Genomic DNA, 22,326 nt, shown 5'->3' on the forward strand with positions numbered 1-22,326 from the left:
AGCATGGCATACAAAGTGTAGCTTTCACATTTGGAAATATATGCAACATATTTGTTGTCCCAAACGTTATTTGGGTTACGTTTTCTTAATGTAATTTTTTCTGCCCCTCACTGTCTTTTGTTATCTTTAGTACCTGTTTGTATTCAGATTATTGCGTCCACATTTTGCTCAAAACGCGTTTCACCCTTTTTTTTTTTTTTCCCCTGGACAGCTCTTTTTGCACTGTTCATTGTCCATGAACAGTGCAAAAGGCTTATGAACAGTGCCAAGCTGGCGTTTCATGCCTTTCTTTTTTTTTTTTTTCTTTTTCTTTTAGCCGTGATTTTGACTTTTCTGCACACCAGTGGGTCCCGTGCACTGTTTACGGGACCCACAAACCTCACTTTTCAACAATTTTTTTTTAAAAATGGGTCTCACGGTATTATTCATACATTTAAAAATGATTTTGTTACAATATTTTCAGTTTTCAATTTTTACTAGTATCCAAACGGACTCTTATCCCCTGAAATAAGTATATATATATATATATATATATATATATATATAATGATTCTAGAGGTTTTGGAGCCACTACAGTGGGAAGGGGAAACCGGACATTTGTTGAGGTTACAAAGAGAGACTAGCTGTATAAATGTTTTGCAAGTAGACTTTTGTAATTGGTTCTTCCAGTGAATTTTCTATGCAATTAGATACTAGAATGGTTTTTCTTTGAAGGAATTTTCCATTGGTTCTCCATTTACTAAAACGTTGTGCTTGGTTATTGTTTATTGCTTTGTGCACGGGATACAACTTAAAAAGAAAAGAAAATTATCTTCTTGTGTATGGAATTCCTAATAAATTTGTGTGATCTATCAATAAATCCGCTATATTATTATTTGAGGTGAAAATAGAATTTTTCATTTGGTATTAAATAAGATTTTTTTAAACATTATAAAATCACAAAAAGGATTTGAACATAAAGTCCCTTTTCAATAAACTTAACTCTGCCTTCGAAGTTCTGTTGATTAAAAACTTTGTGGATAAATACGAATAGGAACAAAAGAAAACAATTGCACAAAACCAACAGTCCTTTCAGTGTATGCACTCACACAAGTTTTGGACAACATTAATTTGACAGCATTGTTTATTGACATCGTGTTCCATGCCCTCGAGTCACAACTAGCGTTCTGGACGGTGTAATGACTTAGAAAATTAGACTCAGCAACCACTTTTGGAAAATTACGTATCTAGTAGTTTAGAGTTTAGACTTTGGCTTCAATTTTTATATATTCTTTGAAGCTCCAAGAATTAATGGAAATGATCTATTTTCCAATCTACAATGGCCATTATACATGTGCTCTAGGCCTTTTTTTTTCAGTTTTTAATGCCAAACAGCCCAAGGCAGGGTGTATCTAATGGACTGCTTTTTTGGGTCGAAAGCCTTGAATGAGACTTTCTGAATTCAGCTCACTCTATCCTTATTTAGCCCGAAGTACCCAAAAAAAAAAAAAAAGAAAAAAAAAAAAGACCAAAAGCTTTGAGTTTCACAAACGATTCGGATAGGTTTCGGAATGTGATCTTACTATCAAAGCTTCTAGCTGTAATAGTTTTTGCATTTGCACATGATTTGGTGATTTCTCTAATGACCAGTACGTACAGTACTACTCCATCATCCACAGTTTTTCAAAAACAACTCCACCGACACCGTCCAATATAATCTCATAGACTCGTATCTTCTTTGTTCCCATTTCCCATCAAAGCAACCAAAGAAAACCGGGTCCATCTGAACAACTACGTTAGACTGATATCTTCCCCTTTTTCCTTTGCGCTTTTGAAAATCGAGCATAACGAAATGATTTTTCTTATTGGATTTGAGATATATTTATTTTTAACTATAAAATATAAGACAAATATCGCTTATAACTTTATTTAATATTTTGTTATTAGATGTAAATCTTGTAACTATAAAATATATGACAAAGATTGGTTATAACTTCATTTAATAATTTTTTTTATTAAACATGAATTTTAACAAATTTACAAGTCAAAGATTAATAGTTATTTTATCAATTAAATGTTTAAATTTTAATATTTTACAATTTAAAATTATGCATAAAAATAGGTTTATAGATTACATAGTAAATAAAATCTGATTGACATGTGTGTTAAGAATAGAAAGAAAAATGCAATTTAATAGTTAAAATTTTAAAATATGTAATTGTGTTAATATTTTAGTAAGAATTATAGTCAATGATTACAAACTAGTTTATAACTAACCTTTGTCCTAGAATATATCGGTAGCCATCTGTTTTAAGTTTAGGTTGATGTCCAATTCTAAAATCCAAACTTGACATTTAAAATTAAATTGGAGTCTTAAAAGGCTAACCATAAACAGCAGCTTGGTCCAACACACATGACTGCTCTTCAGAAAACAGAACAAATCTAGACGTAGTTGTATTCGCTTTTTAGGATTGTGGCCAACATTGACTTAGTAATTGACTGTTTGTCAGAAGAAAATATCGTTTTAGCCTTTTAGGTAATCTAATGAATAATAATTTTTCATTATAGAGTTTATCATATGGCGTTCGGTTTTGATGATTGTGCTCTTCATCATCAGACTAAAATACTAATCAGTTTTTTGTATAGGCGAGAATTGAATCTCAAATTTCTTATTCAACCATAAGGTTTTATCAATTATGCTAATTAAAACCCACCAAATGAGTAATAATTGACGTCTAAATTGACTCTTTGTTAGAAAAAATAAAAAGTTGGGGTAACAAAACAAAACAAAAAAAAGGTTGTAGCTTTTTCATGGCCAAAAGAAAACGAAAACACGCATGTTCTTCTCGGAAAATGCAAGGAACCACCCTTTTCTTGTTCTTATTTTATACCCAAGATTAACATACTGAATATTTTGCTAAATTAATATTTCAATAAAAAATAATAGTTTAGGGTTTCGATTGTGCTGGATCTCTATTAATTTAATATTTTGGGGCATTCTTGAACATGAAAAAAAAGCAAAACAGGCACATGTTTTTCTTTTTTTAAAAATAGTTATCATTTTACATTCTTAGCAAATTTAAAAATTAAAAAAAAAATTGGGGTATTTTCTTTCTTTAATAGAGGCCTTAAAATCTTCATAAAAAAATGGGGACAAATTGGGGGCCTAAGTTGCCTAGGGTTTAAGCGAGCACTACCCAAACCTGATATGATTCGTAACCTGATAAACCTGACTTGAATCTAACTTGACCTGACTTGTTTCTAGGTCTACTTTGCATATTTGCTTGCACTGGCAGCTCCACGTTAGAGCCAAAGTAGTCACAAGACCACCCTGTCCTGGAAAAAAAATTATTATATATAAAATTTAAAAAATTTATGATTTTTTTACCCTTAAAAGAATGTGTGACCACCCTAAATTTTTATAAGCTCAATATAATTAAACTTTGGACAAAGTTTAGCAACAAATTAACTTGGTTAGATTACATATTTTTTTTCTTATATCTTTCATGCTTGCAAAACTTCAAGAAGATCAAAGATCAAAGATTAATAGCTTATGTTATCAATCAAATGTTTAAATTTCTAGTTTTTGTAGTCTAAAATTATACGCAAAAAATAAGTTTATGGATCAAATAATAAATAACATCCGATTGACATAAAATTTGACATGTGTTTTAAGAACATTCAATTCAATGATTAGATTTTCAAAATATGTAGCTATGTTAATTTGTTTAGTGAAAGTTGTAGTCTTAGGCTATAACTAAGTTTGTAGTCAAATTTTGTCCTCAAACTTTGTTCCCCTTAACAATATATTGAGCCCTTACAAACAAAAAGAAAAATCGAATAAAATTTTTATTTAACTAAAATTTTGAAAAAGATGTAACTTGCAGCATTGATAATGAGATTATCATGCAAACGATTTCAAAATAAAAAAATTCGTAGAAGAAAATTGTAAAGTTTCTTCTTCTTTTTTGCTTTTATTTTTTGTTGTTGTCAATATGTAAATTTATCTTTTTATTAGATTTTTTTAATTTAAGTTTCTTCATGAACACCTTGAAAAAATTTCCTGAAGCTGCTACAGTTTTATTATTCTATGCAAAGAAGGATTTGTGGTAGGCTGGATTGACGCTATGTTCACGGTGGTAGTTGTTATGTTTCGTAATACGCCAATATTGACTGTGAAGAAGGCAATAACCAAGAAGAAAAAGAAATTAATGAAAGCAGGAACCGGATGGAGTGCCACTGATGAAAGAAACATGAACATGATGGTAATCTTTAGAGCCTGTTTATTTATATTTTCACGTTTCTTTTGCCCAATAAATGAAATTATTTCTTTGAAGTAAAATTTCAAATGCTTAAAAATATTACTAAGCAAAAATTATCTCATGACACATGAACAAAACTAAAAATACACTAATCGCTAACTCGTGCTATGCACGAGAACCTACCTATTTATGAGGTAGACTAACATAATTTTATAAAAAATTTAAGAAATTACACAATTGCATGATTTGCTCTTGTATGACTTCAATTTGTCTTACAATTTAATGAATAAGTCATTGCTTGAATGTGCAATGGCTTACAAAAAATTTGTTAGACAGTTTCAGATGTTAAAACTTATGAAAGATCAAAAAATATTGAAGAATCAGATGATTCACTGCTTAAAAATTATTGAAACAAAATAAAATATACATGATTAAATAATAGAAAAATATAAGAGAAAGATGGGTTATATTCGAAAGAATAATTTCACTTATTGCAATCTTTTTTATCTTGTTAAAAACGGCTAAAGAGAGTTTGGTGGTCCATGTACGAAAATTACTTTTTAAAAAATACATAAAAAACCATAAAATAATTTCTTTTAACAAAGTAGAGGAGAAAAAAATAACATTAGAAGAGCTCGTACCTCTATTTGGCTTTAAAAAATATATATTGGGGTTTGCTTCGCTTTTATAGCGTTCATGATTAACCTAGTCCGAAAAATTTGGAGATAAATTATCAATGTTTGAGTTTGAGTTTAAGTTGGACTTGTTAGAGAAATAGAGTTCCACTCCTTGTTAAGTTTGGATTAAACAAAAATAATTTTGTTTTAAAAAAATGATAATAATGAGTTTGAGTATAAGTTGGACTTGTAAGAGAGATAGAGTTTTCTCATTATTAAGTTTGGACTAAACAAAAATAATTTTATTTAAATATTATGCTGACGTTGAAAATCGTGAGAGTTTTAGAGGTTTCGGTTTAATATATATATATATTACAAATATGTTCAATTTAAATTTAATATTTCATATATACTACTTTTTTTATAGGTTTTTATATAAAACTGTTAATAACTTATGACATATTTAATTTTATAAAAGAAATGAGTATATAAATTTATGATGTTATAACCTGTAAAAAAATTGAATTAACAATTTTTCTTTAAATTTTAGTCAGTTTCCCCACAAAATATAAAAAAAATTTCTCACCTTTTTCAAGCAAAATAGAAAAAGAATTGTTAACTACATATGAACGTGTATGTGTGTGTTGTATATATTGGTATATACGATATATGTAATATATAATATTTGAAAGTGGAGAGAATTCAATTAAAGATTTTATATGAATCCTTAAAGAGCCGTTGTAGCGAAGGTCGGCTTTAGTCATCCCGTCCAATCCGTAGTGGATTTAGTATTCTGATAAGATATTATTAGTGGATTACTGCTTGATTGCAAGTCGATCGGTTGAGTTCATGAACTCGACCGGTCGAAGTGTGTTCTCAATTAGTTGAGATGTAAGAAAAATATTTTTGCAGACTTTTAATGTAACGGTTTTGAAATGTTTCAAATGGCAACTAAAGTTCTAGGAATTTGTTTTGGAAATTAAAACCAACCAAGGTATTTCTCCGGAGTTGCCTATTGAAGGACTATTCACCATTGTCAATAATTAGTGATATATATTAATTTTAAGAGCGAACTTCTCTCTTCTCTTAGAAATACAAAAAATTCTGTGGGTATTCTTCAAAATTATTGTTTGTAAAGCCCAATATACTTGGTTGTATTCTTAGAAAAATTTGCAGTAACTCGTTAGCAACACTTTTGGGGGAAAAAATATTGTCTAAGGAAAGCATTTCCTTTGTGCCCCCAAGTCAACAAATTTTATGTTTGATCTCTAAGTTACTATGATCTTTCCATTGTTCATATTTAAATTTCACAACAGTGTGTATATCAATTTGTGATATGGGTTTATACATATCATTTTGGTGCAAAAGTCAATCTCCCAAGGGAAGATTTCTGTCTCTGTCCCAGTTGGAACTTAGAACTTTCCTTGCATGTGCATGATCATTACTTTTTTGACGTTGATCTTTCATAGATGTTGATTTTCTCTTAAAATACACAAGCGATGGAAAAGATGGTCTTATATTTAGTGGGGCAATTATTGAGTACTTCCAAAGTACCACAAATGCGTACACCCCTCTCTTACATAATTGTGAGTCCCACTAATTAAATTTATGGTAGAACTCACAATTTATGTAAGAGGGGGGGAGTATGAATTTATGTTACTTCCGGAGTATTCAATAATTTTCCTATTAATTTAGTGAAGTGTCATCAATGAGCTGAAGTGTCCTATTGTGTTTATAATGTTCTAAGAACACTTTGAAAACAGAAATCAGAAAATGTTCTTCCAAATGATTTTATTCTTTTTCCAAAACCCAAAATACATTATTCACTTCAAATTTAGGTCATGAGCAATTTTGTATTCAATCCATAAAGTTTAAAGTGAATACTTGTAATATGTAAAAAATTTAAAATATTGCTTTAGTCCTTACTAAACTTAAAGTCATTGTTTTTAGTCTTTGTGGAGTGATGATGTGTCATTTTTTAGTTTAATCATATTATCTAAGGGACTAGAAGTGATAACTTTAAACTTGGAGTACTAAAATTGCTCATGTTCATAATTTTAGAGACCAACAATGTATTCTTTTAGTTTTTGATTTTTGATTTATTTATAATTCCAGTTTACAAAACAAGAAACTAATTTAGAGTACAGTTCAAAAGAAGCCCAATTTCTTTTTCTCTCTCAACGTGTCAGTCGTAGACAAGCAATATTGCCACCTAAGAAACAATATAAATACTTTTAAATGCTGTTGTAATTTTTGATTAGCACTAACTCAAAATGGAAAATGATTATTGATCTGCAGATTTCTCTATTGGGCAGAAAAGTTACTAGAGTGAGCTTTGCAAAACTTAAAGAAGCAACAATCAATTTCAACACACACAATTCCATTGGGTTGGGAAAGATTGGGATAATGTATAAGGCAGTGCTTCCAAATGGTTATCCCCTTGTAATTAAGAGGCTATATGAGTCTCAATCTTTTGGGAAACAATTCAAATCTAAGCTATTAGCTCTGGCTAGATTAAGACACAATAACATAATTTCCCTCTTGGGTTACTATAAAGAAAGGAAGGAAATGCTTCTAGTATACCAATATATATCAAATGGTAACCTGTATGGTTTGCTACATGCTGGGAAAGACAAGGATAAGATCTTGGATTGGCCTTCGAGGATTAAATGGTCATTGGGATAGGAAGAGGCCTAGCATGCCTTCACCATAACTGTCATTTCTCAATAGTCCATCTCAGCTTGAGTTCGAATGCTGTCTTACTTAATAAGCATAAAATTCCTTTCTTATCCAATTTCAACAAGGAGTTGAACTCCTAATTTAAGCCATACTATACAAATCTCCACCTTGGCTTAGATCCCGTCAAGCCTCGCAAACGAAATTTGCAGACTACCAAATACAAATCCTTAACATGTCTCCACGTTTAAAAGACATCTCTTAAGCCATAGATGCAAAGTGTTAATCAAATTAGAGCCTAACCAAAAGAACAAAGTGCAAATTATCAAAAAACGGCTTCCAAACTTGCCAATGAATGCCAAATGCACCTAAAGGTGGTGCTAAATCCAAAATTAGAGTCCAAACAAAGTGCATATCACCACAAATGAAACTTCTCTATTACCTCCAAAAAAGGCCTTATGGACAAATTGTATCAAATATTGCAGTTACTCCACCTACAACAGTACTCCCTTTAAGGAAATACATGTTCCTTCGACATGGGGCCATCATCACTAGGTTGTAAATCCATTCCTTCTTCAAACATATATGAAAGGTGCAAACTGAATCCAAAACCCACTCATTTGAATGGCAAACAAATGATGAACTAGTCAATGCAAAATTAAAATCCTCATTACTATCATGTGCTACATTTGCATTAGAATCCCTCTTGTCCTTGTTCCGCAACAAAGGACAATCTTTCTTTCAATACCCTTTTTTTGTGACAATAGGTTCACTCATGTGTCTCAAGTTTCTTATCATTAGAAATGCCCTTAACAATCAAAGCCTCAGTCATCATGTCCCTTTGAGCTTGCTTATCTTTCTTACAATACTCATTATTAGTCAAAGCATTTAACACATCATCAAACTTTATCTCATCTTTTCCATACAACAATGTAGTAATTAGGTGATCATAAGTATCAGACAATGAATTCAACAACAAGAGAGCTTTATATTCACTCCTATCATCAACTTCCAAATTTTGTAAATCAGCAAGTATTTTATTGTAATCATTCAAGTGCTCGGACATAGAAACACCTGGATGATATCGGAAATGAAAGAGCTTCTTCTTCAAGTAGAGACAATTCTCCACACTTTTGGTCATATACTTGTCCTCCAATTTCTTCTAGTTAGGTTAAATCCTCTTCAGGTTTTTTACCTTAAAACGGTTGGTTTCATTAGCTTTCCTTAGTCATCATATTACTGTCTTCTTTACTTTTTTGCACTAAGTAATTGTTAGGATTAGTGCCCTTAAATCCTATTATATGATACTATATATGTTATTATGTATGACATTATGTATGACTTAATGTTGTGTTTAATAAAGTTGTTTTATTATTATCTAAAATAATGATAACATGAATATTGGGATATTATCATATAATCCATGAGATGTATAGTATGTGATTTATGTGATTTAGTCACAGAAGATATAAATCACAAGTTCTTTGTAAATTCAGAATTTTAGTTCGTAATCGGTGATGAAATTGGGCATTTCATCTGCAAAGACTATAACATATCAACTAAGATGATTTGTCTTGATCATGGAAATGGAGATTTCTAGTTGGTATGTTGATATGCTTTAAGAATTAAGACATATTGAACTGGACCGCTTTGAGATTTATTATTCTTCTAACGACTGTCAAATGAATAATAAACTCACGACTTATATTTGCATGAATTCTTAATCCTGAGAGAATAATAGACTTGATTATTAGGTGTAAGTTGCTTTGATATATCAGGAGTGAGATCTAAAGTAACGGTCAAAACCTCAGTATGTTAGGTGACCACATTTAGTGTTGATGGAACATATATTCTCAAGATGAAATTCATAGTCTCTTAATGGAGATACAAAATATTCCCTTGAGATAAGTTTAATGGGTTTGTTATTCAAAAAATTAGGCTTAACCACTTTGATAAGAATTTACTAAAGTATATATTTATGAAATTGGATTTCATAAATATATGATGAATAATTTAAAGGATTAAACTGGGTACTCAAGGATAAGATGTAGTAATTTACAAAGCAGCAGTTTACATTCATGATTTTATATTACTATGAATATTTTATGAAGAGGTTGCATGTACAATAAAGTCTTGGAATATAATTTATAAATAAGGCCTAGAGTGCAACTATATTTTTATAGTGGTATTAAATATCGTTAATGGTAACTTTGGACTTGTCAAGAGTTGACAGAAAAGCCCAAGACTCATTGGAGCTAGTGTCTTATTGGTCCCTTCTGGTCCCACTCCAAACCACACACTTAAGCCTAATTAGAAAGACCCAAAAGACTAGCTCAATTAGATAATCAGTTAGAAACAAAAGGGAGAAATATACAAAATTTTCTATAGAGAATTGCAAGAACATCATTGTAAAGTGGTGTATGCAAGTGTTAGATACTTTGACATTCTCCCTTTATAAACTGATTGAGAGACCACACATCTTGGGCATTAGTGGAATTGGAGTGAAGATTGAAAGTGTTCCCAAGTGTTTCTGATCTAGAAAATTTTGAAATTCACCGCTCCAAGGTACACTCTTTTGTTCTCAAATTCTGAAACTTATATAGTACATGTTAACTTTTATGAATGAAGTAGATTTGTTATTTTTTCGCTACGTACATGCATGTTTCCAACAGTAGTATGATTGCATGAGTTTAGGGATCTAAATTTTTTATTAAAATACGCACACACACACACACACACTAATTTTAGTAATTTTGTTCAATAAAATTAAATTTTCCCTCCTTAACAATATAATTGATTTTTTAGAGTAATGTTACATGCACAAACTTGTCTACAACATTTTTACAAACCATTAGGGTACAAAGTCTTATTGGTTCTCGTTTGGGCCCACTACTTACATCACTTTTTTACTTGTCAATAACCACTCGTCATATTAGCAATTTGTAAAAAAAATTGAAACTCTAACATTTACCTCATTTAAAGGCCATTAAAAAATTTATAGATCTAAAATCTAAAACAAAATATACAATCCCCAAAAAAACTAGTGCAATAACAAAAATTACCAATAGTAAAGTTAAAAATAATTAAGCCTAATTAACAAATTTTACTCAAAACAAACAACCAGTCCTTAAAAAGTTTTAAACAAAATAATTGTATCTCTACCTAGCAAAAAACACATGCATCAAAAACTCAAAAAAAAAAAAAAAAAAAAAAAAAAAAAAAAAAAAAAAAAAAACCTTAGCTAAGAAGCAGCAAAGTATACTGTCAGAGCCTTCCCCCCCCCCCTCCAAACTTCAAGTCTTTTCTTCATCCATGTATGAGTTTAACCTAAATTTGAATAATTAATCTGAGTAACTTCTTAGCAAATTAATTATGTTACACAATTCTAGTTTGTAAGGGTCTAAACAAAACAAACAATTGGAAATTTCTATCACAACCCAAACCCCTCCCCTCCCTTTCAACTCCTAGGTGCTTAGGTGCCAGTGGACCATCAATGTGGTCAGCAGTTGAAATATTAGTTAGTGTTCAAAGTATCAATTTTATTTTTACTAGCTTCGCTCTTTGATATTTTATACTTTATTTTATAATTCCCTTTTAAAGTTAACAACTTTATGATTTTTATTTTTTAAAATAAATAAATAAACAAAAAGTTAACAACTTTTTTGTGTTGGGCTTCACTCAATACAGAGAAATTTGGGTCCATATGGATCATTTTGTTAGACGCCCACTTCATTTCTTTGTAACTATAAAGGTTGTGACCCGCATTGACTCTGTAATTTTTTTAAAAAAAATAATAATTACAACATGTTGCTAACTTTGTAATTCAAACTTTTTTTCTCCTAAACTTCAAGTATTTTGTACATGAGAGGTGTCAATTCAACTCCAAGGCGTTTGACATTGACTCTGTAATAGATAGAAGAAAATGTTGTTAGCTTATGTAAGAGGCTTGTCCTTATTTCTAGATGCAAGGGACCACGCGCTTTCTCTTTTATAGCCAAGAATAAGTGTAACGGTGGATCACATTTGGTCTTACTCCTTTGAGTACTGATTACATAAGCAAAAGATTTTGCAATCTAACTTTCATTTATTATTCTATCTAGTTCCTGTCATCTTATTTCGTACGTGTCAATACTCATGCTGCTAAAATCTCAAACCCAAATGGTTCTTAATTCAAGAGCTCTGGTTTTGCTCCACATTCTTGTCTGGTCATTGCCAGATACACTTACCCTGAGTTCTGGTACCCAGAGCGATATCTCTTGCTTGAAATCTATTAGAGATTCCTTGGAAGATCCTCTAAATCACATAGCCACTTCTTGGACCTTCAACAACCTCACAGAAGGTTCTATCTGTGGATATGTTGGGGTCAGTTGTTGGTACATATCTGAGAATAGGGTTCGAGGTCTACAATTGGCCAACATGGGGCTCAAGGGCAAGTTCCCTAGGGGCCTTGTGGACTGCAGCGAACTTATAATCTTAGACCTTTCAGGCAATGAAATTTCAGGATCAATCCCACCTTATATCAGTGAAATACTGCCGGCTGTAGAAGTGCTCAAACTCTCAAACAATAACTTGTCTGGAGAAATTCCATCGAGTATGGGTAATTGCTCTAATCTGGAGGTTCTTATACTCGACAACAACAGGCTAACGGGTCAAATACCTCAGCAACTCAACCAGCTCATCCGTCTAGAAGTCTTTAGTGTTGTTAATAATTTGTTGTCAGGGCCAGTGCCAGACTTTGTCAACATCACTACAATCAAGCCTGAGAGCGATGTAAATAATAGTGGACTATGTGGAGGGCCTTTGGAATATTGCCGTAAAAAGCATAGATGGAGCTTTGAAATTTCTTTCAGGAGTGGGTTTGTAGTTGGTTTTGTGGTTTTTGCCTTTTCATATACAGCTTTTTTTACCTACTATTTTAATCTTTGCGTGGGATCAAACAAGAGGAATAAGATAATGCCAACAAATACTACAGAATTGACAGCGACCAGGAAGAACATCGCTGAAAAAGTTGATCAAGTTACCCAATTGATGAAGGTACTTTTTCTCACTCCGTTATATAATAAGGAAGAGTGCAAAGTAACATGAGATATTGATTGTAGAGAAAAATCAGTTTTTTTTTTTTGAGAAATTAGTTGATGACAGTTTCTTACAATATTGATTCGTGATTGGTGTATTGCTTTGTTATTTGTTGTGGGTCAAATAATTGTTATATATAAATGGCATTTAGTCTATTCCACGAATTTGTTAATATTGTTAGTGATAAATGAAATTATTTCTTTGAAGTAATAAACAAATGCTTAAAATATTACTTAAGCAAAAATTATCTCATGACACGTGAACAGAACTAAAAATACATTACAAATATGTTCAACTTAAATTTAATATTTTATATATACTACTTTTTTTTATAGGTTTTTATATAAAACTGTTAATTACTTATGACACATTTAATTTTATATAAAAGAAATGAGTATATAAATTTATGATGTTATAGCCTGTAAAAAAATTGATTAACAATTTTTCTATAAATTTTAGTTAGTTTCCACGCAAAATATAAAAAATTTTGCTCACCTTTTTCAAGCAAAATAGCAAAAGAATAGTTAACTACATATGACCGTTATGTGTGTGATGTATATATTGGTATATGCAAAATATGTAATATATAATATTTGAAAGTAGAGAGAATTCAACTGAAGATTTTATGTGAATCCTTAAAGAGCCGTCGTAGGAAGGTCTCGAAAGCTTTAGTCGACCGGTCCAGTCCTTAGTGTATTAGTATTCAATTAAATAATATATTCTTAGTGGATTAGTATTCAATGAAAATATTCTTGGTGGATTAGTGCTCGATTGCAAGTCGATCAAGATAGTTATGAATTTGACCTGTGGAAGTGTGTTTTCAATTAGTTGAGATGTGAGAAAAATAGTTTTTGCAGACTTTTAATGTAATGGTTTTGAAAGCATTTTCTTTGTGCCCATGGCCAGCCCAAGATAATTTGAGACCTAAAGTAAAAATTTTAAAGAGGTCTTTTATATCTAAATATTACTTAAATAATATTTAGTTTATTTTTTATTTCATATTTATTACTAATTCATACTTATTAATATAAATAATTCACCCAAAGTGAGCTAATGATACTATATAGGTTTTATAAACTAGCATATTATCAATTTAAAAAAAAAAAGTTATTCAAACATTCATTTATTATATAGTTTAAGTGACACCGATCATATTGCTGTTACATCAGTTTGCAAGATTTTTGTTGTAAAATTTGTATTAGCTTTAGTTTTTTTCATATACTTAATAGAGATTAGGTTTCATTTCTATTAATTTTTTTTTTTTTTTTTTTTGTGGAGAAAATACTAAACTTACTATAAATTTTATTACAAAAAGCTTATAAACTGATGATATGGCAATGATGTGACACTTCAACAAAAGAATAAATGAGTACTAAATTATTTTATGTGATTGGTGACATGTCAACTTATATGAGTTATATAATAAAACTTATAATATACTAGCATAACTCCAATATACAATGTGAATACTTATGTGAATCCTTAAAGAGCCGTTGTAGGAAGGTCCCAAAAGCTTTAGTCGACCGGTCCAATCCTTAGTGGATTAGTATACAATGAAAATATTCTTAGTGGATTAGTATTCAATGAAAATATTCTTAGTGGATTAGTGCTCGATTGCAAGTCGATCGGTATAGTTATGAATTTGACCGGTCGAAGTGTGTTTACAATTAGTTAAGATGTGAGAAAAATAGTTTTTGCAGACTTTAAATGTAATGGTTTTGAAAGCATTTCCTTTGTGCCTAGGGCCAAGTCAAGATAATTTGAGACCTAAGGCAAAAATTATAAAAGGGTCTTTTATATCTAAATATTACTTAAATAATATTTAGTTTATTTTTTATTTCATATTTATTACTAATTCATACTTATTAATATAAATAATTCACCCAAAGTGAGCTAATGATACTATATAGGTTTTATAAACTAGCATATTATCAATTTTAAAAAAAAAGTTATTCAAACATTCATTTATTATATAGTTTAAGTGACACCGATCATATTGCTGTTACATCAGTTTGCAAGATTTTTGTTGTAAAATTTGTATTAGCTTTAGTATTTTTCATATACTTAATAGAGATTAGGTTTCATTTCTTTTTTTTCTTTTTTTTGTGTGGAGAAAATACTAAATTTACTATAAATTTTATTACAAAAAGCTTATAAACTGATGATGTGGCAATGATGTGACACTTCAACAAAAGAATAAATGAGTACTGAATTATTTCATGTGATTGGTGACATGTCAACTTATATGAGTTACATAATAAAACTTATAATATACTAGCATAACTCCAATATTTTAGACTTTGGGAAAAATGTACACTTAACTCACATTTTTCTTTAATTAAAAAAAAAAAAAAAAAAAAAAAAAAACCTTACTACCCCCATATTTGGGGGCCTTAGGCCATGACCCAAATGGCCTAGGCTTAGGGCCAGCCCTATTTGTGCCCCCAAGTCATCAAATTTTATGTTTGATCTCTAAGAGCATTCACATCCTGTCTCATATATGCTATATGTTGACATATTTTAGCATTAAGGCACAAAAATTGCGCATTACTCGGTCTTGTAAAATCTTCGAATTGCAAAAAAAAAAAAAAATGCAATTGTGCTACAGTGTCATCTTAAATGTATGATGACAATGTAACTCAATTGTAAACCAAAAAAAATTATATTTTATTCTTTTTCATCTTTTGTTTTCTCTCTCTCAATAGAAGCCCAATTTCTCTTCCTCTCACAATGTGTCAGTCGTAGGCAAGCAATATTGCCACCTAAAAAACAATATAAATGTAGTTAAATACTGTTGTAATTTCTGATTAGCACTAACCCAGAATGGCAAATGATTATTGATCCACAGATTTCTCAGTTGGGCAGAAAAGTTATTAGAGTGAGCTTTGCAGAACTTAAAGAAGCAGCAGGCAATTTCAGCAGACACAATTACATTGGGTTGGGAAAGATTGGGATAATGTACAAGGCAGTGCTTCCAAATGGTTATCCCCTTGCAGTTAAGAGGCTATATGAGTCTCAATCTTTTGAGAAACAATTCAAATCTGAGCTATCAGCTCTGGCTAGATTGAGACACAATAACGTAATTTCCCTCTTGGGTTACTGTAGAGAAAGAAAGGAAATGCTTCTAGTATACCAATATATATCGAATGGTAACCTTTATGGCTGGCTACATGCTGGGAAAGACAAGAATAAGATCTTGGACTGGCCTTCAAGGATTAAAATTGCCGTTGGGATAGCAAGAGGCCTAGCATGCCTTCACCATAACTGTCATTTCTCCGTAGTCCATCTCAGCTTGAGTTCGAATGCTATCCTACTTGATCAGAATTTTGAGGCCAAGATATCAAATTTTGGAGAGGCAATAATCTTGAAACCTGGAAGGCTAATGTTTGTGAACTCAAGTGATAATGACATGAGCAATAGAGTTTTTGATGGCAGTGGGGTTAGGGAGTTGGATTATTTCAAAAAGGACGTCTATGATTTTGGTATTCTGCTTCTTGAGCTAATTACAGGAAAGGCACCCATTCAAATAAATAATTATTCAAACCGTTTGGATGGGAGTTACGTTGATTGGATTACTTGTCTTTTGACTTGCCCTTCTTTAATGTGCAATTTAATTGATAAATCTCTTATTGGGTTAGGTTTTGATAATGAAATCTTTCAGTTGCTCAGAATTGCCAGTGCCTGCATTAAGCCCTTATCTTGTCAAAGACCCACAACCCTTGAATTGTACCATGCCATAAGCATCCTTGGAGAGAATTATGGCCTCATAAATAATGATGCTGAGATATTGAGGCAATCTGAAATTGCTACTGCCAGTACTTCAAATGAAATTGTTGAGGTTGAAAGTACATAGAATACTGAAGCATGACAAACAAAGTGGAGCATTAAGTCAGAATTCCTCCAGTCGTGGAGGTTGTTTGCTTCTTGTAATCTTTTGTTGTCCTCAGCATCTTTTTGTCACTTGTGGGAAAAGGTGTTTTTTTTTTTTTTTTTTTCGCATCTATAGGTTATGATTTAAGAGTGCATGGTCCAGATTGCCACAATATTGATGCTCTTTTTTCTTTTGGGTTGTATGCTATTGGCCGTTCTATAGACATATACCTTAATTTTTCAAGAAATGTTGTACTCATGTACTCGTACTCGTACTCGAGTCCGTGCAACTTAGCACATGATTTTGGCATTCCTAAGCTTTTTGCGGTTGATGAAATGAAATGAACAGAAGTGTTGATGAGCAGGAAAATTTTTTGCAAAACACCTGTAGATTCACTTTCTTTGATGACATGTCAATTGTCAAGGAATTTCACAAAAAACATAACACCACAATTTTCTACCTTGAAAGAAACACACACGTATTTTGGGTACACAAATTGTTGCCAATCCAAAATAATGGTAATAGAAAACGTGAACTCATTGGTTTGAGCTGTATGATAAGAAAAAAAAAAATGTTACAAGTTGCAAGTTGAGTTACAGTGAACATTTTTATTAAAAACGTCAAAGATGCAAGTTGAGTTACAAAATTCTCAACAATTTAGGTTCTTAAGATATAGCCAAGGTTCTTAACGGTCAATTTGAATTAAGAGGAAGAAAGGGGGAGTAGAATAGAATTGACTTAAAATTAGCTTATTTTCAGTTAATTTTATTATACTCTTTTCCACTATGCCTTCCTTCCCCTCAATCCAAATGGGCTCTAGGATAATTTGTCGAATTCATATCTAACCAAGTATATAAGTCCATGTAAGCCTTAGATTATTGAAGTAATCTTCTAAATGTTTTGACGGCCATGCCATCACAATATTTTTACTTGTAAAAAAATGGTTTGGGTATAATGTCCCCAAAAACACGAGTTTGAAGAATGTTGACTTGACTCTGCCTTAGAAGTAATATTCGTAGATAGAGAAAGCGAACGAAAAAGAACAATAGAAAACAATTGCGGGAGACATCCTCCACCCAAATTTGCATGAAACCATTCGTCTTTTCTCTGTGGCTCTGTGCACTGATACAATTATATTATCATAGAAAGTTTCGTTTACTTGCAATAAATCTTTGTTTATTTGTTTTGTTTCCCATCCTCTGGAATTAAATAAAAAAATTGGAAGAAAATATCTTAGTTGTTCTTTCCTTGTAGCTTGCAGCTGCGGTACTTCCAGTCAAAGTTGCCAATTCAGCACGAAAAGGACTCTGAAAACTCTCTCTAAAAACTATTATGGTATTTGTTTTAACGTGCTTGGTATTTGTGCTTTGTTTTGTAACCAGTTGTTAAGTGTGGAAATCAAAAAGTGTATGTTTCTAGCTGTTTTCGAGGTCAGCTGGTCCTCCAAGAGAGAGAGAGAGAGAGATAGGAAAGGAAGAAAAGAATTGGAATTGAATTTACAACATTCTTATTCCTTAATTCCCTATACAACAGCAACCTTTCCTTTATACACACCCTCTGTCCTGGCATAACTACTGCATAACTGCCACTAACCAACTCACTCACTAACTAACTCTCTAACTGTCACACTCACTAACTGTAACTAACTGATTCTTATACAATACAATTGCTGCCATACCACTCAATATATCACTGCAATAACATTCCTAACAAGTTTGTTGGTGTATTTTTTTATATTTTTTTTAATGTGTTTTGCAATAAACCAGGTTTGAAAAATGTTGACTTGATTATGGTTTTATATCATTTTATTATTATAAGAAAAATGTTAATGGATATCCTAAACGCATTGGTTTAGGAACTATTTTTAGAAATATTTTTATGGAAAATGATAAATAAAAAATTAATTTTTTTGACAACTTTTTATATTTCTCATTAAAGTGGTTTTAAAACTTTCATAATATGGTTCATTAAAGCACTTGTTAACATGATCCTTATTATAATTATTATTAATTTTCTGAGTTATGCTTACCAATTACTGTTCGGCATTTGGTCCAATTTGGTCCATTTTAGTTTAATTTGATCCAAATCTATCAATTTCAGTCCATTCCAGTCCACTTCACTCCATTCAATACACTTTTGTCTAATTTAGTCCACTTCGATGTACCTACTTAAGAGTATTCACATCAGTCCGTGTATAATAGAAAAAAGTGTAGAATTTACATAGTTTTGATTAAAAATTACTCACATTAGTACATGTATATAATTGTGTAAATTTACAATTTTGCTACAATAACCATATAAATTTACACTTTTTAACATTATTCATTTTGTATTTAGTTGTCTATTATTTCTTTATGTATCTTAAAGATGAAAGAAGAGAGAGTATTGTGGTTATTGTGTGTAAAGAAAGAGAAACGATAAAAAATAAAAAATAAAAAATAAAAAATAAAAAAACCAAGGAAAATTGATATTTTAATGATATGTAATGTAAAATAAATAATCTAATGTGGGGTGTTTTGAAAAGTAAGTATGTAAAATAGAAAAAGTAAGTTTTATGCTAAAATAGACAAGAACTTTTACATGAGTTGATGTGAATGCTGTAAGAATGGGAAAAGAAAAGTTTAGGTTGAGAGTACTATCAATTATCTGAGTAATATCAATTGTAACTGTAGGGACAGGATGGTTAAAATACGCTTTTGGGCCTTGGGCCTGATGTAGGGGTATTTGCATGTCCGAGTAGGGCTTTGGAGCCCACAGGCAAACCATTGCTTGAAAGGTTGCTGGGGTTGTCCGAGGAGGGGCATCTCCTCGGCCAAGTTAGGTGAAGATTGTGTAACGCCTCAGGATGTTTGGGAGGAAGTTCTGGAAGGTTTGTTGGATGGAAGTACATTCTACAAAAGTATAGAGAGGAAGAACGTATGAGAAATATTAGGGAAAAAGCTGCTACTACCGCATTAAAGACTCTGCACCTACCTCTCTGGCCGCATTAATGGGGAAGTGACCTCTGAACAGTAGTGATCAGTCTTATAGCTATTGTTTGAAGACTCCAAGAAGATGGTGGATGGGACAATTATCTGTTTTATGTTGATCTGATTCACACGTGGAGGACGGGAAAGGGAGGAGAGGATGATATAAAAGATAAAGAAAGATCAACAAGGAGGGGGAGGAGAAACGGAAGAGAAAAACACTGTACACACCATTATCAGTTGTAATTGATATTTAATAATAAGAGAAGCACTGTATATCATCCTCAGCTTATGTCCGAGGAGAGATTTTATAGGAAATTGGCTTTTCGCTTGTGAGTTGGGAATTTAGCCCTTTATCTTTGTTCTTTAGACGTCCAAAAACCTAGGTTTTAAGCCCACTTTCTACAAAATTCATTATTTTAGGCCTTTTGGGCCTGTTCCTTGTACACGTTTGGGTCTAGGTACAAATTGTGCACTTACAATTGGCACCGTCTGTGAGAAATCTTGTGTTTGAGGACGTCTAGCACTATGGTAGGCTCAGGTCTGCAATGTGCAGAGTCCATGGGGTCCCAACGTGAGGACCATTTCTTGCATCTTGAGCGGGAAAGAGATAGGGAAGGCGGTGTGCATATGGAGCACACCGGGATGAGCCATTCATGAAGTGGAAGCAAAATTCCTCATGAGGAGAATGAGAAGGCCATGCAAAAGGAGATTGACCATTTGAAGAAGAAGCTGCGTTGCGGGAGGCAGAGGCGAACTCCTTCTTCTTCTGACCTTTCTTCTGAAGGTTCCCAGGGTGGTAGTTATCGGCCTAGGTCAAGGATTCCCCCTAGCGAGTCGTTCTCTTTTGAAGAGGAATACCCTCATGTTCATGGTGGCAAGAAGACTTCTTCTAGGGGCTTGGGAAGTGATGCTATGAGCAAGACGCTGCGTCAAATCTCCAAGTCACCTTTCACATGTAGGGTGGAGAAAGGGAAGCTCCCACGACGGTTCACTTAGCCAACTTTCACTATCTATAATGGTCGAACAGACCCTGTGGAGCATGTGAGTCATTTTAATTAAAGAATGGCAGTACACTCTAAGAATGAAACTTTGATGTGCAAAGTTTTCCCTTCTAGCTTGGGACCTGTTGCAATGAGGTGGTTTAACGGGCTGAAGGTGGGTTCTATTGATCCTTTCATGGAACTCACTAAGGCATTCGGCTCCTACTTCGTCACCTGTAGTAAGGTTCCTCAGCCTCTGGATTCGTTGTTGTCCATGGTCATGCGAGAAGGCGAAACCCTCAGAACATATTCTAACAGATACTGGGAGATGTTCAATGAGATTGATGGTGACTTTGATGATGTAGTTGTACGGACTTTTAAAGTTGGTCTCCCTACTGAGCATGATTTACGCAAGTCTCTAACCAAAAAGCCCGTAAAGAGTGTACGTCGGCTCATGGACCGAATTGATGAGTATAAGCGAGTTGAGGAAGATCAACAACAAGGAAAGGGAAAGGCGAAGGTTATCCCTCATGAAAGACAAGGCAAAGGCGAAGGGAAATACTCTGCTTATTTTGGGTTTCTCAGAAGAAGACAAGGTTAGGACTATCCAACCACATGATGATGCCTTGGTTGTTACGGTGAGGATAGGGGGCTACGATGTAAGAAGGGTAATGATTAATGAGGGTAGCAATGCAGATATTATGTATTCTGACTTGTTTAAGGGGCTCAACTTGAGACTTGAGGATCTTACGGCTTATGATTCGCCGTTGATAAGCTTCGAAGGAAGGGCTGTGATACTGAAAGGAAATTATTGAGAGCCAATATGTGGCAAGATAGTGTATATTGGCAGCAATTATGCATCAGCCTGGGCCAGAGTCCTCTGCCTCGGCTGTTGGGGCTTCATAACAATTAATGTCTTTGGCAACACCTAATGTCGCGGTAGCAGAGGAAGCTACATGTGAGGAGTTAGAGAAAGTTCTTATAGACGATGACCTTGAGAAGTTCTTTCAGGTGGGAGCTCAGTTGCTAGTTGAGGAGAAGTTGGAGTTGGTTGCGTTTTTAAAGAACAATATAGACGTATTTGCTTGGGACGCTTATGAGGTCCCTAGGGTTGATATTAGCTTCATCTGCTATCACTTAAATGTCAATTTTGCCGCCATTCCAAGGAGGCAACCACCTCGGCGTTCTTCTAAGGAACACTCTAAAGCTATCAAGGAAGAGGGGCTCAAGCTCAAGAAGGCTGGTGCAATTAAGGAGGTGTTTTATCCGGAATGGTTGGCCCACATAGTAATCATGAAGAAGAAGAATGGGAAATGGAGAGTGTGTGTGTACTTCACGGACTTGAACAAGGCCTGTCCTAAAGATTCATTTCCAATGCCTCGTATCAGCTAATGGACGCTACGGTTGGACATCCTCGGATAAGTTTTTTGGATGCTTTCCAGGGTTATCATCAGATACCTTTGGCTCTGGGTGATCAAGAGAAGACAACCTTTATTATACCTACAGGAAATTATCATTATAAGGTGATGTCTTTTAGTTTGAAGAACACAAGGGCTACCTATCAGAGGATGATTATGTTTGAAGCATAATTGGGGAGCACAATTGAAGTATACGTGGATGACATGGTGGTGAAGAACAAAATGGTACACACGAATGTAGAAGATCTAAATGACACATTTCAGATGCTGACGAAATACAAATTGCGTCTTAATGCCTCTAAATGCTCCTTTGGTGTGGGATTAGGTAAATTCCTCAGCTACATGGTGACTCACAGAGGAATTGAAGTTAATCCTGCACAGGTCAGGGCAATCAACAGCTTGCAACCACCTCAGAACCCGAAATAGGTCCAAAAGCTTACTGGAATGACTGCTGCCCTTAACAGGTTTATCTCTCGAT

General features: G+C 32.9%; 2 protein-coding genes across 2 annotated transcripts; both read left to right on the forward strand.

Moving 5' to 3' along the window:
* The first annotated feature begins 11,622 nt into the window (after positions 1-11,622).
* LOC142632117 (probably inactive leucine-rich repeat receptor-like protein kinase At5g48380) lies at positions 11,623-16,630 on the forward strand. The gene is made up of 2 exons (XM_075806534.1): positions 11,623-12,568; positions 15,459-16,630. The coding sequence occupies exons 1-2, from the start codon at positions 11,669-11,671 to the stop codon at positions 16,461-16,463; spliced, it is 1,905 nt and encodes a 634-aa protein (XP_075662649.1). The 5' UTR covers positions 11,623-11,668; the 3' UTR covers positions 16,464-16,630.
* A 4,712-nt stretch (positions 16,631-21,342) lies between these two features.
* On the forward strand, positions 21,343-21,822 carry LOC142631397 (uncharacterized). Its single transcript, XM_075805565.1, has one exon. It carries the CDS (start codon positions 21,343-21,345, stop codon positions 21,820-21,822), a length of 480 nt encoding a protein of 159 aa, XP_075661680.1.
* The last annotated feature ends 504 nt before the right edge of the window (positions 21,823-22,326 follow it).

The sequence above is a fragment of the Castanea sativa genome, chromosome 4, assembly GCF_040712315.1.
Source record: "Castanea sativa cultivar Marrone di Chiusa Pesio chromosome 4, ASM4071231v1".
Lineage (NCBI taxonomy): Eukaryota > Viridiplantae > Streptophyta > Magnoliopsida > Fagales > Fagaceae > Castanea > Castanea sativa.